The sequence below is a fragment of the Coenobita brevimanus genome, chromosome 15, assembly GCF_032717465.1.
Source record: "Coenobita brevimanus isolate Jiangsu-jjx chromosome 15, ASM3271746v2, whole genome shotgun sequence".
Taxonomy (NCBI): Eukaryota; Metazoa; Arthropoda; class Malacostraca; order Decapoda; family Coenobitidae; genus Coenobita; species Coenobita brevimanus.
The window spans coordinates 30,645,091-30,664,222 of record NC_136968.1 but is presented as its reverse complement, the minus strand read 5'-3'; the positions used below and the strand labels follow the sequence as shown (position 1 = coordinate 30,664,222).

Genomic DNA, 19,132 nt, shown 5'->3' with positions numbered 1-19,132 from the left:
TAAATAAACTGAATCTACCAACACTACAGGAGAGAAGGAAAAGAGGTGACATGATAATGCTATATAAGTGCATATCAGGAAAGGAGAAAATAGACATAAATGATTACTTAACATACGGAGAAGCATCAGCAAGAGGACACTGCAAAAAACTGCATAAGAAGAGAGGTGATAAAGACGTAAGGAAATTCAGTTTCCCAAACAGAGCACTTGATCAATGGAATGCACTACCGAATGAAATAGTGTGTGCCAAAACAATTCACAAATTTAAGGATATGTACGATAAATATGGTCTAAGACACGGGACAATACGAGCTTGACTCATTCCTGTAAAGATACAATTAGGTAAGAACAATTAGGTAAGAACACACACACACACGAGAAGAGAGAGAGAGAGGGTAATGAATATTTCACCATTTTTTTATATAAAACTCTATCTTGATAGAAGCTATTTTCAGCAAATCATATGACTGATATTTTAATACTTATAAGGGTTCACCATTTCGCGATGAATTGGTGATTTTCTTAGGTTTGCCAATCAGGATAGAACTGGTAATAATGCCTTCAAATTACACAAATTCATGTTTGGATTGGATGTAGGATTAATTAATATTAGGTCAGAAAATAAAATATGATTGCTATATTTGAATATTAGACAATAAACAGTTCGATCTCTCTCTCTCTCTCTCTCTCAGGAGAGGAAGGAGAAGGGTAGGGCTGGTGAAAGAGTCAGGTGAGGTCACTTTAATCCCTTTGTACGGGCACCTGTGTTCGACTAGGACTTGAGCGTAGCTTCTCCGCCACTTTATGTGGAACCGACTATAGTAGTTCAGTTACTCTTCTAGGAGCTGCCCAGCATGTGCCAACCGGCCTACTGCAGTTATCCTCTCTTCTTATGTTCTTATGTTTTTATCTCCCCTTCCCCCCTTCTCTCCTCCCATCCCGCTCCCCATCACCTTCCTTCTTATCGCTTACACTTGTTTCCCTCCCTCCCCTACCCACCCACCCTCCGTTCCTCTAACCAGTGGCAAGGCCAAGTGTGAAAATTATGACAGCAAATGCTACGACGATTGAAACAATATATGATAATGATTAAGATTTATCTGCAGAATATACCGTGAAAAACAGGCACCACAGGGTCTAAAATCTGGAATATTCTACGTCTCTTGCTTGAATCTTCTTGTCAAAACGTAGGAGATTCACCAAATACAAAGATTTTCTCATGATGTCACTGCAACACATTACCATAATCTCACCTTTCTTGTACGTGCAGGGCAGAAATAAGTATGTTTGTGTAGAGAGTATCAGGCTGTTGAGGGAAGAGTAAGCTACACAGTACATTCTCTCTCTCTCACCGCTGTACACACACTGACGCTGCGGGGTGACTGGTGAGGGAATTTGGGTATTGAGTTGGCAAATTCACAATTTCACGCTACAGTTTCCCCTACCCCTCCTACTCTTAAGCCCAAGCCCCACTGGGACCACTCATCCACGAGTTGCTAGAGGTCGACAGGCAACTCTGGCAGGCTGTTAACGCAGTATAAATCAAGAACATGGAGCACAATGTTGCATTCCCTGTAGCTGTCCATGCATTATAATGCATTAATGATAGGGAGGATGTCATAAAACAATGTAACATTTTGTTATTAACAACAAAGCTCATAATTAAGTGCAGTGCGACCTGAGCACTGCTTGTTAATTAACTACCACTGATATCAGTTCTGTAATTTACGACTCAAAGTACCAAAACAAAACTCTTCATTCCATCACTTGCAGGGATAAGATTTCGCTCGCCCTAAGAAACGTGCCAAGGTTTATGACGGCGGATGAGAAAGGCAGCAGCGTGCAAAAAGAAGGAACACCAGATGACAACACTACAAATGCACCAACCTCAGCCTGGCCAGCCCCCGCGGGAGGTCAGGGATTTGTATTCACTCTGGAGACAACACCTGCACACAGCCACACAAAAATTAACACCAGACTATTTTTCTTGTCACCACCAGTATCACTTGCCCCGACATTTTTACCCCAATATTATAATTACCTGTACATTGGCTCCGACAGAACCTGGGCAGTCGCTCCATGGCTACCCGTAAATTTTTCAACAGTGAAGAGAGAGAGAGAGAGAGAGAGAGAGAGGTTACTGGTGGGGAGGGGGTTGAATGTGGGAGGAGGGAGAGGGACCAGCCTCTAATCACTTTCTCCCCCATCTTTCTCCTTCCTCTTCATCTCTCCTCTCCTCTCCCTCCCTCCCATCTCCCCCCCCCCTCTCTCTCTCAGAATATTTGTTTCATTGGCTGCGTGAAAAATGCTTGCTGCCCAGCCCAGTTGTTCGTGTTCAGGGTAAGTTTCAAGTGAAATACTGAGAGAGAGAGAGAGAGAGAGAGAATGATTTATTCTCTTGTCTCGCTACATTTTAGAAATATCTTAATTTTTCACTCTGTCTTTAAAATACTTTAAATTAAACTTTATTTTCTTTGTATTCAAGATATTTTCATTCATATTCCATCCCAGTCTGGTGGAATGCTACCAGAGCCATTCGTGGACGTCCGCGCTTACAGTGGCTGTCCAAAACTCCGTAGTCTCCTTCTGTATAGTAGACTTAATCTACACCGGTGGTCAAGGAGTGTATGGCTGGTAGTATTGGCTGGTAAAAAAAAAAAAAGTATTAAACTACCGAGGAACCTCTTCGCTTTAAAACTACGGCTGGCGCGACGAAGAGCTTGCTCGTGCGAAGAGGTAGTTTAATACTATATATCGTCTGCTGTCTTGAACTCAGCAATCAGAACAGAAATTATATTAAGAATTGTTATGATTATTTTACTGCTTTTAGTAAAAGTTGTATACATTTTTATACGACTCATGTTTTTGTGCCTCCCTTAGCCTTGGTTCACATGTTCATGCACTCCCCCCCCCCCCCAGCCCCGGTTAACATATCGACGCCCTCCCCCATTCCTGCCATCATCTTTGAAAGCTCATTCCAGAATTATTGTTTTTGCTGCAGGTTCAAGTGGACATTAACCCAGTTGAATACAGGTTGCATTAGTCCTGCTGCATTTTTAAAGCACTGGGGAGAAGTTAAATTTAAACCGGAGTCTGCTCTATCTTGCAATGTAAGACTTATTGGTATCTTTATTTCTCCCTCGAAACAACCAGATTAGAGGGGAAAAAGCAAGAAGGTGATCAGGGGACAGATGTGATGGAAAGGAACCAACTTATTACACAGGTGGCTTGAAGGCTGAAACAGACAGAATATGAATACTGAATGTAAATCAATAGTTCATTGTGACACACACACACACACACACACACACACACACACACACACACACACACACACACATAAATGATTACTTAACATATGGAGAAGCATCAGCAAGAGGACACTGCAAAAAACTGCATAAGAAGAGAGGTGATAAAGACGTTAAAGAAATTCAGTTTCCCAAACAAAGCAATTGATCAATGGAATGCACTACCGTATGAAATAGTGTGTGCCAAAACAATTCACAAATTTAAGGATATGTACGATAAATATGGTTTAAGACACGGGACAGTACGAGCTTGACTCATTCCTGTAAAGATACAATTAGGTAAGAACAATTAGGTAAGAACACACACACACACACACACACACACACTTGTTCAAGCCACTCTGTTTTTCTCTGAGTCCTCGTGTCTCGCCCCCCTGGGAAATTGCTCATGCCCCTCTTGGGGTGCGCGCCCCCCAGGTTAAGAACCACTGCCGTAAGGAGATAGGACCATCTTATTTTGCAGTTTTCTTGTGCTTTTTTTTTTCTTACCTTAGCTCTTTATGTGATTGTTTAAATATTTTCTTTTAATTTTCTGATTTTAATCTCTGTTAAAAGTGGTGGTTAAAAAAAAAAAAAAAAAAAAAAGCGTTTGTTTACAGACGGATTAAATTTTGTGCACGAAGACAGATGGACGCCAACTTACACCATTTTTGAACGAAGTTACCTTTATCAGTGCCTTTTTATACAAACCAAATCAAAATTTTCGTAACTTAACCCAGTCTTATTTATCATAACCTAACCTAACCAGTTCCATGCTAACCTTACCAAACATCCTAACCTAACCTAACCTGTGCATACTTGTATTTTGTTTTTATTGATTAACCTGTTCATACTTGAAAATGCACTTCTGTTCACCTTTACAAAGTCACTGGATCAGTTCAAAGGATTTTTTTTTTTTTTTTTTTTTAATCTTTTTTAAGAGGTGGCCTTTTTAACTGAGCCAGTGAGGGATTTCCCAGCTCTGTGGCACTGCAGAGGTCCACATTTTAAGAAGAATAACTTGACGAGGTAGCAATTCGGGGTCATTTCAGCTCTCATCACCAAGCAGTTTCCTGAGGACTGCAATACCCATTGCAAAAGTCATTAGCTGGTTCACGTCAACTGTTGTTGTTGATAAACACGTCGTTTGCAGGGGAGTCGGGACAAGTGACCTCCCAGCCGCGTTGATGAACTCGGTGAAGAAGAAGGTGGCCGTCGACGCCCACCGTGTGATAGGGAATGCACGTCCAAACTCTGGTTGGACGTCCATTTTGTTCTGCACACAACGACCACTGGTCCCCGTGTGATAGCGGCTTCTCTCTCTCTCTCTTTCTGTCTCTCTCTCTCTCCCATGGAACTGCCCACCGATTAGGGCTAAAGTTGGGGGTGGGTAGGAGCGAAAGGCGAGGAAAATGAGAGAGAGAGAGAGAGAGAGAGAGAGAGAGAGAGAGAGAGAGAGAGAGAGAGAGAGAGAGAGAAGAACATAACATAAGAGAGGATAACTGCAGTGCGTCAGTTGGCCCGTGCTAGGCAGCTCCCAAAAGAATAACTAAACTACTAGTGAGACAAGGATAGCAAAGAAGGCTCTCCCCCACCCTCCAAACCCTCCAGCAGAAGCCGGCAGGAAATATTCAGAAGGAACACCACGCAGTATAAAAAACCTGGCGTGAACATTTTATAGGAAAGAGTGAAAGGAGAAACGAGACCATCATCGTGTAACCTGAAATGGAAAAAAAAATGAATTAGAGCTGCTTATAACAATAATTATTTTTATAACCATCCCTTATTTGTCGTTCGTTCGTTCGTTCAAAGATTCCCTGCACCTATAGTGCAGGCCGGGCCATACATTAGCCCGGTCAGTGGGATATGGGCTGGTTAAAAAACAGTAAGTGGGGAGGACAGGACCTGGGGATTGCCCAGCACACACGCCTGTCTCCTGACTGGCTTTGTGGTGTGTATGCTTATTTGTCCTATGCTTATCTTGCTTATGCTTGAAACTCTCGGTGGAAGGGGCAGCAACTACATCAGTAGGCAACTTCTTCCATTTGTCTACTTGTCTAACAATTCCTACCTATTTCCTTATTAAAACGGAATTTATCGAGTTTGAAACAATACTTTCACTTCTATCCTGTATGGTCACTTTGAGTAGCTTGCTAATATCTCCCTTTTTTTCCTCTTCACCAACTGAAACACCTCAGTTAAGTCTTCGCCTTTCTAGTGAGTTCAGATTTAGTCTTTTTAGTGTTTATTCAAATGAAAGGTTCCGAACATCATATACCATTGGTCTTTTTTTTTTATGTGTGTGTGTGTGTGTGTGTGTTTTTACCTTACCTAATTGCTCTTACTTAATTGTATCTTTACAGGAATGAGTCAAGCTCGTACTGTCCCGTGTCTTAAACCATATTTATCGTACATATCCTTAAATTTGTGAATTGTTTTGGCACACACTATTTCATTCGGTAGTGCATTCCATTGGTCAATTGTTCTGTTTGGGAAACTGAATTTCCTTACGTCTTTATCACCTCTCTTCTTAAGCAGTTTTTTGCAGTGTCCTCTTGCGGATGCTTCTCCATGTGTTAAGTAATCATTTATGTCTATTTTCTCCTTCCCTGATATGCACTTATATAGCATTATCATGTCACCTCTTTTCCTTCGCTCCTGTAGTGTTGGTAGATTCAGTTTATTTAGTCTTTCTTCGTAGCTTAGGTCCCTTAAGCTTGGTATCCATCTTGTAGCGGCCCTTTGAACTTTTTCAATCTTGTCTATGTGCTTTTTGAGATGAGGACTCCAGACTACTGATGCATATTCCAGGGTTGGTCTAATGAATGATGTTATTATCCTTCTTAGCATGTCTTCATTTATGCATGTGAATGCTATTCTCATATTTGCAAGCAGTGTATACATGTTCCGTACCTTCTTGCTGATGTGGTCAGCCGGAGATAGTCTGTTATTAATGATCACACCTAGGTCTTTCTCTCTTTCTGATGTGTATAGGGTTTTATTTCCTAACTTATAATCCCAATCCGGTCTTTTTCCACTTTTACTAAACTTGATTACATGACACTTGTCCACATTGAATTCCATTTGCTATGTACTACTTCATTCATGAAGGTTATTTAATTCTTCTTGTAGCTCTTTACAAGAGTCTGTGTTAGTAATTCTCCTTTGTATTTTTGCATCATCTGCAAACATATTCAGATAGCTCTCATTTCCAGTGTTACTGTTTATATCATTTATATACACTAAAAACATGATTGGTGCCAGCACTGAACCCTGTGGTACTCCACTAGTCACTTCTTTCCATGATGAGTAGTTTCCTCTTAGTACTGTTCTCATTTCTCTTTTTATGAGAAAGTCTTGCATCCAACAAAACAGTTTGCCTCGAATTCCTCCTTGATGGTACAGTTTCCATAAAAGTCTTTGGTGTGGTACTGTGTCAAAAGCTTTCTTGAAATCTAAATAGATACTGTCCACCCATCCTTCCCTTTCCTGTATTGTGTTTGTTACTCTGTCATAGTAGCTCAACAGATTAGTAACACATGATTTTCCTTTTCTGAAACCAAACTGTCTTTCTGTTATTGGTTTACCCAAGCTTTTCTTATAAGCTTTTCTAATACCTTGCTTACAACACTGGTCAGTGATACTGGTCGGTAGCTGAGTGGATTTTGTCTATTTCCTTTCTTGAATAAGGGGACAATATTTGCTTTTTTCCAAATATCAGGTAGTTTACCTTGACTCAAGGATTTCCTGAAAATTAGAAATAGTGGTTTACTTAACTCCTTTGCACATTCTCGTAGTACCCAACATGAAATTTCATCAGGACCACTTGCTTTTCCTCTGTCTAATCTACTTAACTCTTCCTGTATTACTTTTTCTGCTATTTGTATATCTGGTAGTATATGTGGACATGCATGTTCCACATAGTCTCTCTCAAAATTTTTTTCTTCTGTAAAAACTAATTGGAAATTCTTATTTAGTGCTTCACAAATATCCTTCTCTTGTGTATAAGTGATTCCCTCGTCCGTAATTGATTGTATTATATCTTTTACTTTGGTTTTGCTTCTGATATAGCTGTAAAACAGCTTTGGTTGATCACTACTTTTATTTATTATATCCTCCTCAAACTGTTTTTGGGCTTCCCGCCTTATTCTTGTATAATCGTTTCTTGCCTGTTTGTAATTATTATACGCCCTTTCACTATTATGTCTTCTGTATCTATTCCACAACAAATCTCTTCTTTCCTTTGAATTTTTACATTCTATATTGAACCAATTCTGTATTTTCTTATCTGCTTCTTTGTGCTGTGGGATGTACTTCTGGACTCCTATTTCATAAAATTCACAGAATTTTTTATATACAGCATTTAAATCTTGTCCTCTAAGCTCATTTTCCCAATCAGTTTCTAAGAAATACTTCTTTAGGTCTTGATAATTTCCCTTTTTATAGTTTAGGCTCTTTTTGTAACTGTCATTGCTGTTTACTATGTCATATGCTATCCTGAAGTTATAATTTAGTACTGCATGATCGCTTTTGCCGAGTGGAGGGTGATATATTAAACTGTCAATATCATTTTCTTGCCTAGTAAATATTAGATCTAGCACTGAAGGTACATCAAGTCCTCTTTTTCTGGTGGTTTCCCTCACATGTGTGTGTGTGTGTGTGTGTGTGTGTGTGTGTGTGTGTGTGTGTGTGTACAATTTCTAAGGAAATTATATCCACTCTACAGTATACTACGGAGAGCAAAACTGCACGGAGCAGTATAAGTGTGGCGTTACTGATGCTAGATCATCATCATCATTGCCAGACGCCATGTATCCCAAACGGGGTGGCCAAGGGCTTAGAGTTAATTGTTTTACAGGGAGGGGCACTAATCCTCCACCAACCCCACTTGACACGTAGGGAGAACGTTATGCCAACAGCATCTGGTGTTCCCAGGCGGTCACCCATCCAAGTGTCATCGGCCAATTTGCTAATACTGCTAGTGATTCCTAAGTGTACATCATTTATATATATATAATAAATAATAAGGGACCGAGTACTGATCCCAGTGGTACACCGCTAGTTACTATGGTCAGACTCAAATATGAAGTCCGTTTGGGTGGGGCCCGCGTGGGAATTCCCCTCCCCACAGCGCTGCCATACCTATGAGGAAAGTGACCGGTCACCTGTAGTTTAAGGTGGTGACATACATAGTGTCCTTGACCTCTGGCAACGTTGGAAAGCGACGTTGTCACGTGGTGTGGAATTTATACAAATCATTGCTATTATCCTAAAAAGCGACACATTCATAGCACTATATAGCCTTAGTTAATATATTTAATAAGTACAGAATATTTAATATACAATTTCAAATAGTAAACAGCTGACATATGACAGAGAGAGAGATAGGTACTGGGGTTGATGCGACAGAGTTGTAGAGAGGGAAATCCCCTCTCGGGCCCCACCCAAACGGACTTCATATTTGAGTCTGACCATAATCCCCAATCCGACTTAGTTCCATTTATTAATACTCTCTGCTTTCGTCCCTTCAGCCAGGATTCTATCCATTTTAAAATATCACAGAGAGAGAGAGAGAGAGAGAGAGAGAGAGAGAGAGAGAGAGAGAGAGAGAGAGAGAGAGAGAGAGAGAAAGAGAGAGAGAGCGTGCGTGTGAAAGTGTGTGTGAGAGCGTATGTGTATGAGATCCTATGTATGATGGCAAGTGTATATAAGAGCGTGTGTGTATGAGACCGTGTGAGAGTGAGTGTTTGAGAGTGTGTGAGTGAGTGTGAGTGATTGTGAGTGTGAGTTCTAGTGTGAGTGTGAGCGAGCGATTGTTATTGAGTGAATGTGAGTGAGCGTCAGTGTGAGTGAGTGGGTGTGAATGAGCGTGGGTGAGTGACCGAGTGTGAATGAGTGTGTGTGAGTGAGAGTGAGAGAAATGTGAGTGAGTGAGTCATAAGTGAGTCAATGACAGAGAGAGAGAGAGAGAGAGAGAGGTGTATAAACTATAAATCTCTCCGGCTTAGACGGTACTGTCGCTCATAAACGTTCATGCGTCTTCGCCAGCCAGTTTTACCCCCATCCCAGCCGCCTGGATCTGGTAACAGTGTAAACCTTACAACCTGAGTTCCGATGTGAACGATTATCTCAATATGAACCCTGCTCTCCAGTGTAAAGTACAGACCTTGGCATGTAATATTATGTGAGTTGAACTGAATACATCTCTACATAATACATATCCTGTGTGTGTGTTTCATTTCATACTACACTCAGTTATTCAAAGGTTTAATATAGTCATGCTATCCATACCAATGAATGCATTCCTGCTGTATTCGAGCATGTTTCGAAGCCTAGAGAAATTAACGTAAGATTTGCCACCCAGTCACTGTGTAGTGTGGTCGGTATCAACGCAAGGTAAGAATGTGTTTGTTGGTTACCGGTGATCCTACCTACTCTGACTGATAAGATAAACTTTTAGGGGTGGGTGATATGAAGCAGTACTGAAATATTTTTAAGACGCATTATTTCTTCACAATGTTGTCGATAAAATGAGAGAAACGAGTCATGTTGCAGAAAACATTATATACGTTATTGCATTATAAATGATGACACTTTTACACTGACGAGACACCCATACAATACACTGAATGAGAGTAACATCTAATGATGACAAGCATATTTTTTCCACCTATAAAAAATTTAATTTTAACCTCTTTCGGGAAGCAATGACAGGCGCGCAATAATACTTCCCCAGTATCCCTGCTTGTCGTCAGAACCAACTAAAAGGGGATATTGCTTCCTGTCTTTCTTTCCTCACTGTCCTCTTCAACTTTTCTGGCTCACTCTCTGATAATTTCCTGTTTCCTCCCTCCTTCCGGCGGCATATGACCCTGGCGGTTGGGAAGCCAATTCCTCTACTTAGTCACTCTTCGGCAAGCAGCGCCCAACAGTAATCTCACGTGTATTTACATAAATTTAAAAATATGCGAACGATAAATGACCATAAAATCAAGAATGATAATGGAATTACATTAAAATACGAATGTAAGCAAACTATTAGAAGAGCTGCAAGCATTGCTCATATCGGTACTCTTGACATTAGCATTTTATACAAGTCTGTTCAGCTTTCAGTCTTTACCCTCATTCACTCCTCCCTTTTTTTTTTCTTTTTTTTTTCCACACACTATTCCCATCATCCATACTTGGGTCGTCCACTCAATTACTCCTTCATATCCACGCTCACTTCTACAACCATTTGTCCATCCTTTCCCAAGCATTCGTCTACATACTCTACATTTAATATCATACTAATGCAACTCTCACACTCACTCCTTTTGCTATGCATTTATCTTAACCTTTCACCCACTCTCTCATTTAAACCAAACACCAACGGTAGTATTTAGCATATTATAGCTAAGACTGAAGTGAGTAATATATGAATTATTTTAATACTCATCTACTATTTAAAGATATGGAACGGCAACGTGTTAGACAACGTGTGCACAAACCATCAGGACGTGCTAACAGGCCCGAGGTCATTGCCCAGCGGCCCACCCTCGTCAATATGAGGGACGCCGGAATGACCCCGTCAGCCATCGCTTGGCAGCAAGGCTTTGATTTTTTTTTTTTTATGTGTCCGACTCTGGGCATAGGCTTCACAGCCTTTTCTCAAGGCCCAGTAGTCCTCCTACATACCATACGCCTCTACATGTCACCACTAACACCCACCGTCCATATTGAATACATGCTAGGGCTGTCTCACACAGGACTGGTGTATTGGTATTAGCGGGGGTATTTTTACATGTCGGCGGGTCGTCTGGTAGATCAATAAAGACTGATTTTAAGAAATTCAAATCCTTAAACTGTTCCCTACCCCAGCCGGGATTTGAACCTGGGTCCGGTAGGACTGCAGGCCATCTCTCTACCGATTGAGCCACCGCCTCCCGGAAGTAGCTACGACGATCAGATGAAGAGGGAAATGTAGAGACGCGGCCAAGAAAAGGACGACCTTGGGTTATGACTGCTGACGATGATCAACGTATCGTGGACGCTGTTCAAGAAAGACCAAGACCACAACCGTTGAGTTAAGACAGCAACTCAACCTCCAGTGTCATCCTGAGACTGTTAGATGGCGATTAAATGAAAGTGGAATTAGGTGTCATATTCCTGCCAGAAAAGAATTGTTGACTCAGGGAAATAGAAATGCTAGGCTTCACTTTGCACTCCATTACAGCCAGCCACATCATGATCTGGATTACTGAAAATCCGTTTGTTTTACGATTGAAAAATGTTTCACGACATCAGCATCAAACAAACGCACTGTCTGGCTGTCTTACAATACAAGATACGAGGCACCTAATATCCAGGAAATTAAAAGAAGTAGTCGAGACGGTTTATCATTTCATAGGTGGATGTGGGCGGGAGGTCTGCGAGATTTGAGCAGGATCGAAGGCTACCTTAATGCACAAAAATATATAGATATACTGGAAAACATGTTGCCATCTATCCGTGCTAATGCATTCCAGCACCAAGGCCTATTCGATTTGTTCACGATCGTTCGCCAGTTCATACCAGCCGTATAGTGAGGGAATGGCTAGCTCAGCATCAGGAAATAGAGGTAATTGATTGGCCGAACAGAGTGCGATATGAACCCAATAGAAAACGTTTGGGATATGATGGTTCGCACGTGGGATTTAGGAATTGAGAGAACCAGTGCAGCCATCGAACAGCATGTAAGACAGGAATGGGATATTTTGAAACACAATCAAACCATTGTCAATGCCTTGTGGAATCTATGCCTGATAGGTTGGCAGCAGTAGTGACTAGTGCTGGGGGTTGGTCCAAATACTAATGCATATCATGTCATGTCTCGTGTAGAACACATTCGCCATCATTAAACTTCATGGTGCATTGACTTATGCACTGATTCATCCCAGGTGGGTCAAGTAAAAATATCAAGAAAGATGAACTTACATTTGGAATTTCACACTGTAATGCTAGGTGAAATTAGGCTCGACTTCTCGTTCCTATTTCACCTAACGTGGAGCGGGGTCCTCTTTCGAGACCGGAGCTAGTGCAATAAAGAGAGGCAGGACACAAAAAAACTAGGCAACAACCTTTACACGTATATTACCACAGTCAGACACAGGACAAATCAGCAGATATTACAGCACAATATATAGCAATATAAAACCTTATCTAGGATATGTGTATCTCGCAGGATACTTGCTTCTCTGATACTAATGACAACACAAACAATCCTAGTGTATCAGGAGTGCAGTAAATATAGGCACGCGCGCGGGGTCGCGGGGAGGGGGTTGAGACTCACTAGGAGGAGATAGGGGAGGTGCGGGGAGTGACTTGTGACGGCTAGGAGAAAGTTATGGTAATACTGGAAGGCAGCAGATATTAGCCATGAAATTTATATGGTTTCCACTAGCCAAAATACTTTGGTAATTGATCTTATCCTTGATTTACACTTACTCGTACTTGAGATTTGGGGAGTGAGAGCGAGCCGTAAACAAGATTTTATGGGTAGCGTGGGAGAAGGAGAGAATGCTATTAATACTTCCTTTCACAATATTCCTTCACAGTAATGGGGGTATGTCTTTATAGGCACAGGCTTATTAATTATATAACAGAGATGTCACTCACACGTATAGTCAATCAGATCTTGTTCCACAGCGTGGGGGAAAGATAGAATACTATTAATACTTCTTTTCACAATATTCCTTCACAGTAAAAGGGGTATGTTTTCATAGGCACAGGCTTATTAATTATATAACAGGGATGTCACTCACACGTATAGTCAATCAGATCTTGTTCCACATTCTCGTCCTTTAACTTCTCGCTGTGATCTGATTTATCCCGATATTCACTATATGAAATCACTGCACAATACTTACACACTGGGGAAGAATCACACTTAACCTAAATCACTCGTATTACAATATCACACGTATTCATCAGGGGGATAGGCAGGAACATGTCATTGGTGATCCTGCTGGGCTAGGGGGCACCGTCAATGCGGGGCGTGCCGAGAGGGCACGGGACGACTCGCAAGGGCGTCCTCTCGTGTCCTGGACTCCCCGTGGCTTCCGGACTTGGCTCTGGCGTGTGGCCCTCGGGACTGGGGCCGAATAGCTCCAGGAACCTCTGTGACAGGTCCCGGCGTCGTGGGGGCGTAGAGAGATCACGCCCGGGTGTCCTGGGGAGAACTGAGAGAGACTGTGGGCTGCGGTCTCCAGCATCTAGGGGCGCCGACAGGGGAGGACTGCGGCAGCGACTTCCACTGGGGGTCCGTCAGGTGCGTCTGCTCTAGAGCCAGGCGTAGGGAACAGAGACCAGGGGAGGCTGGGAGGCCTGAGTGGGTCACTCTGGGACAGGAAGCCTGGGCTTCAGTTTCCTGCCGTTGGGACGTCTCTCTACTCTGCACACCCTCGGAGCGACCGTAGATCGTCTCACAAGGGAGGGAGCGACAATAGGTCGTCTCTACCACAACACTCTCGGAGCGACCATAGATCGTCTCACGAGGACGGGAACGACCATAGATCGTCTCTACCGGAGCACCTTGGGAGCGACCATAGATCGTCTCTACCGGAACACCTTGGGAGCGACCATAGATCGTCTCTACCGGAGCACCTTGGGAGCGACCATAGATCGTCTCTACCGGAACACCTTGGGAGCGACCATAGATCGTCTCTACCGGAACACCTTGGGAGCGACCATAGATCGTCTCTACCGGAACACCTTGGGAGCGACCATAGATCGTCTCTACCTGAACACCTTGGGAACGACCATTGATCGTCTCTACCTGAACACCTTGGGAGCGATCATCGATCGTCTCTACCTGAACACCTTGAGAGCGACCATAGATCGTCTCTACCTGAACACCTTGGGAGCGACCATTGATCGTCTCTACCTGAACACCTTGGGAGCGACCATAGATCGTCTCTACCTGAACACCTTGGGAGTGACCATTGATCGTCTCTACCGGAACACCTTGGGAGCGACCATAGATTGGCTCTACCTGAACACCTTGGGAGCGACCATAGATCGTCTCTACCGAAACACTTTGGAAGCGACCATAGATCGTCTCTACCAGAGGGGCGCCGTCTGGAGTCTGTTTTCCAACTCCACCCCTTGCTAGCTCAGCAATTCCACTACGCGAAGGTAGTGTCCTCCTACGGTGGCGGCGGCGTGGTGGCTGCATGTCACAGGGGCGCACGGCCCGGGCTGAGATGTGTTGCTGTTGCCCGGAGTGGTGGTGGCTGGTGGCGGCTACCCCGTGGGGTCCGTGTGGGGGTGTCGGCATATCTGTGGGCACACTACGCTGTTCTTGGCTTGCCCTGTCGTCGGGGATACTATGGTATTCTTCGGGGGCACTGTTTTTCAAGCCACGCATTTTACATACATTAATATTTACTGATGGATGTATTAACTTTCTTTTATCCATTTTGGTTTGTTTTCAATGTGTTGTGAAAATTCATGCTGCACCCTTTATTTGCTCTGGCGGCCAGTTATCTCTGATTTCACACATATGTGTATGTGCATGTGTGTGTCTTGTAATAGGGCGAGTGATCCACAATGTTTTTAGTGCGTATAGGTGAATACGCATGAATCGTGTGTTAACATATTGAGGAATGTTGAATATTACTATAATAATACCTTTTACTTGTGTATCTTTATTTGTAGAATATGATTTCTTTTCCTATCACGCCATTATTATAATCAGTTATGTCGTCTTGGTTATTTGTGCATATTGGAATATATATTATACACATTTGGAATGACATGAACAGTCCTTTTTTTTTGCCCATAATGTATCCACTTTGGTACTATCATAATTATCTTGACACTTGTGTCACAGACACTACCCATCGTTTTTTTTTTTTTTTTTTTTTTTTGCCTGATTGTAATCTTCACTACCAGCATAATGCACGGCATCCTTGCCAATACTTGTTTTGTTCTGCAGTATTATATTGGGAAATAAAATGGTATGTTGTATGATTTTTTTTATACCATACAATAAAAATTGCGCGGCATAGTCAAAATGTAGCCTTGCAATTGCGATATAGTTGCAATATTACTTTAGGTACCCCTATTGCTAGAGCTTCATGAAATAAATCATAGGTATTTGCATTATTTCTCGCATTTGTATACTGTTGCCTTGGTTTGAGGTTTTTAATAACCATGATTCATAGATCTCTTGCATTCTCATTTGTCAAATAATATTATAATATTGTACCTATAACAGTGTTAATGGAGGGAAGTATTCTTTAGAAAGAGTGTATTTTCACTGTAATGTTTAGAAAGTACCTTAAAGTTTCAATATTTTCAGACTCAAAATCCCTTCACTTCCCCATCACTTTTATTCTGTTTTCTGTTTATGCATGTAATAATACAAGTTCCTGGTACAATAAGCTTGTCACTGGATACACCTGTACTGTAACAAAAGAAATAGGAGTCAAGAGTAATGAAAGTTATAAGAGCTGATCGCATACTGCCTATGAGGCAAGGCTACCACCGTCCAGTACTTAAGGGTACATAATCAGTCTACTTCCCTTGGTGGCATTATATGACTGACAAATCTCCAGTCACTTTGGGGGGATGGACCGATACAAAATCATCACAATCAATAAAGTGTTTTCATACCAAGCACCACACTCGATAGTCACAAGTGAGGCATTGTAACCTCCAGACCACCAGGCACCACACTCAAGATACATCTAAAACACTCAGCTGATTTGTTGTGGAAGCTGAAGGAGTCCTACTTAAAAAAAAAAAAAAAAAAAAAAAAAAAAAAAAATTGTCCTCCTTCATGTTGACCCCATTAATCCCATCAAACAACTATGGATGTGGCACTTCCACGCTTCTCTGGAAGCTTTGCATCAATAATGGCAATAAGTACATGGGGAAAAAAAAAAAAAAATCATGGAGGTAAAGGTGTGAAGTTCATATCACTGCTACTCCTCTTACCTCCTCTTGTGCACCATCCTTATGACTGGCTACCAAACACAGATACAAGTGTCTGTAGCACGAAATGCTTGGTCTGTCAGTCGTGATGGACAGGAGAGTATCAGAGTACATTAGTCTACCTATATGAGCTTGTTTATACCTGGACTCCCTCCTCCTCTCAGTCTCAAGGAGAAAAAAGGAGAGTAAGCATGCTGAGGACTAGTTATAAAGCCATGAGGAGAAGGTCCTACCTTTAGTTTTTTTTTTTTTTATGCAAGGAAGAAGGAACCAAAGGCCAGAAGCCTGCAAGACTGTTCCCTTCAATAAAAAACAATAAGATAACAAAGAGCCATATTCATGATTCATTCATTTCAAGTTGCCTGGATACACTGCATTTGAAAGACTGGAGATCATAGGCAGTAGGAAATAAGGAGACATTTCCAGAGTTGACCTGTTGCATACATGATTCACTGGAAGTAACGGTTAGCTTTTATATTAGAGAGGTGGACAGAAAAGAGATGAGTTTGATGCTAGATGTGTGTTACGTACCTGCTGCAGTGGTGGAGGGGTGCAAGCTGACAGCTCAGAGGAGCAGTGACCATTAAAGTAGGAATGGAAGAGAGATAAAGATGCAATAATGCAGCAAAGAGACAAGGTTGAAGGGAGCCAGTAAGAGGAGTTAATAAGATGAAAAGCCTTTGACTCCACCTTGTTGACAAGAGCTGAATGTGGGGAGCTTCCCCACACATGAGAGTTGCACACTACATGAGTGAATAAAACTCCAGTATAAAGTCAACCACTGTGCAGTGGTAAAGAAGACACAGGGTCGGCTTGGCACACCTAATCTCTGGAAGTGGATATTATACAAGATATATATCCTGAGAAAATGAAACCTCATGCATGTACAAAGTTGATGCAGGATTGAGTTGGATATTATTAAAAATTAGAGGATACTCCTCTGGTAGATAATGATTGGCCAAAAGATGTAAGAACTAAGTTTTTATGCAATAAAAACGATAGCTTACTTTTACTCCAGTGTGAGATATGAGCCAAGTAAGATATTAAGTGTGATGGCAGCCTCATCTCTTGCTTGTTGAGGTAACAGCTGAGATGGGTGCTGTGGAAAGTGGATGGAAAGATGAAGGGTGGAGTCATCAGCATGTGAGCAGACAGGGTTATGTGTATGGCTTAGAAAGTCACTGATGAATAAAAGGAAGAGAGTTGGTAATATGACAAAGCCCTGAGGAACACCACTATTGATGGCCCTAGGAGAAGAACAGTGGCCGTCTACAACAGCAGCTACAGAACGACCAGAAAGGAAGCTAGAGATGAAGGCACAGATAGAAGGATAGAAACAGTAAGAGGGCAGTTTGGAAATTAAAGATTTATGCAAGACTCGACTGAAAGCCACTGAAATGTCAATACAGTAAAACCTCCATCTAATGGACTTCAATAAACCGGAATTCACTTTTGTTGGACTTGAGGAGCTACCGGACTATATTCCTATACATCGGAAAAAGTCTGATAAAGCCAGAAGCAGTCCGAACTGCCTGGCCACTTCAGCAATGCTCACCACAATAAGGTAAATCAAAGACATGTTTATCAGTGTATAGTACAGTATTGTTATATATATTATACCATTTGATTAATGTAGTGAAATTATAACACAGTACAGTACCACAATGGTACTCAAGACAGTTTAAAAACTGTTCATGCAATCCAGACTAATGTCTGATATATCGGAAAAAGTCTGGATTATCAGGGGGAAGTCCGGATGTCGCTTTTATCGGAATTTCGCATTTTTCGGAATGGTTTGGGCCCCAATTAGTCCACTATAATGAGGTCTTACTGTAATGGCAAAGTTTTCACCGAAGTCTTGAAAGGAGGAAGACCATGAGTTTGAAAGGAAGGTGAGAAAAGAGCCAGAGCCAGTGAAGCATCCCTGGCAGAACTCATACTGACATTCAGAAAAAAGGTTATGTTATGAACAGTGCTTTAAATTTTTTAAATAACAGATTCAAAAACTTTAGAAATGCAGGATATTAAGGCAACTGTGAAATAGAGGGCTGGGAATGGTCACCCTTCTATGGGACATGCTGAATGAGAGCAAACTTCCAGCAAGAAGGAAAGGTACAAGTTGACAGGCAAAGAGAAAGGAGTTTATCTAGGCAGGGTATAAGAATGGAAGCACAGTTCCTGAGGACAACAGGAGGGACCTCACTAGGCCCATATGCCTAATACGAAAGAAACCGTTATTGGCAGAGTGAAGGACAGGCTAAGCACAGTTCCAAGCTGAGACATAAATGAGATGAGGTTCAAGGGCAGATTGGTTCTAGTTTGTAGGCCTCTCCTTGTTGTAGACAGCATTAAACCAAGTGTAATTAAACCATAATTTTTTTTGCACTCGTCACAGGACCAGAGAGAGGTGGTGGTGTATTACCTCTGCATTCCTTTAAAATCAAGCATAACAAAGAAGGATCAGTTATTGTTCCCCATGTGTCAGCTGGGTTGGTGGAAGGTTAGTGCCCCTCCCCGTAAAACAACTAACTCACAGGACAATGGCTATCCTTCATGGAATTAAGGCATCCAGCAATGGACTGACAGCCAGATCTGGTGGTAAATAGCATGAAAAAGAAAGGAAAAAAAAAAAGTCAGCAGACTGAATGGGTTAGTCCTACGTTACCAATGTGCCACTGACGGAGGTCTAGAGGCTGTTAACACCTTAAACACAATAGCATACTTTTGAATTAATTCTTTCCACTACCAGAAAATTTCATTCTGCTTGGAAGAGCACCGAAGCAGTGTAAGGTTTAATAAATGCCACATTATCCCACCCAATGTAAAATATTCTTTCCCAAATCAAGCAGAATTCTATGATACTAGAAAAACAAAATTTCTGGATTCAA

At 41.9% G+C, this 19,132-nt stretch overlaps 1 protein-coding gene across 1 annotated transcript in view; it reads right to left on the bottom strand.

Moving 5' to 3' along the window:
• Positions 1-4,335: 4,335 nt before the first annotated feature.
• The window catches only part of LOC145390721 (UDP-xylose and UDP-N-acetylglucosamine transporter-like), a 144,409-nt gene continuing 129,612 nt past the window's right edge, over positions 4,336-19,132 (bottom strand). Inside the window, exon 8 of the mRNA XM_080265515.1 lies at positions 4,336-4,563. Within this exon, the coding sequence (XP_080121641.1) occupies positions 4,336-4,563 (228 nt within the window). The remainder of the gene's footprint in view (positions 4,564-19,132) is intronic.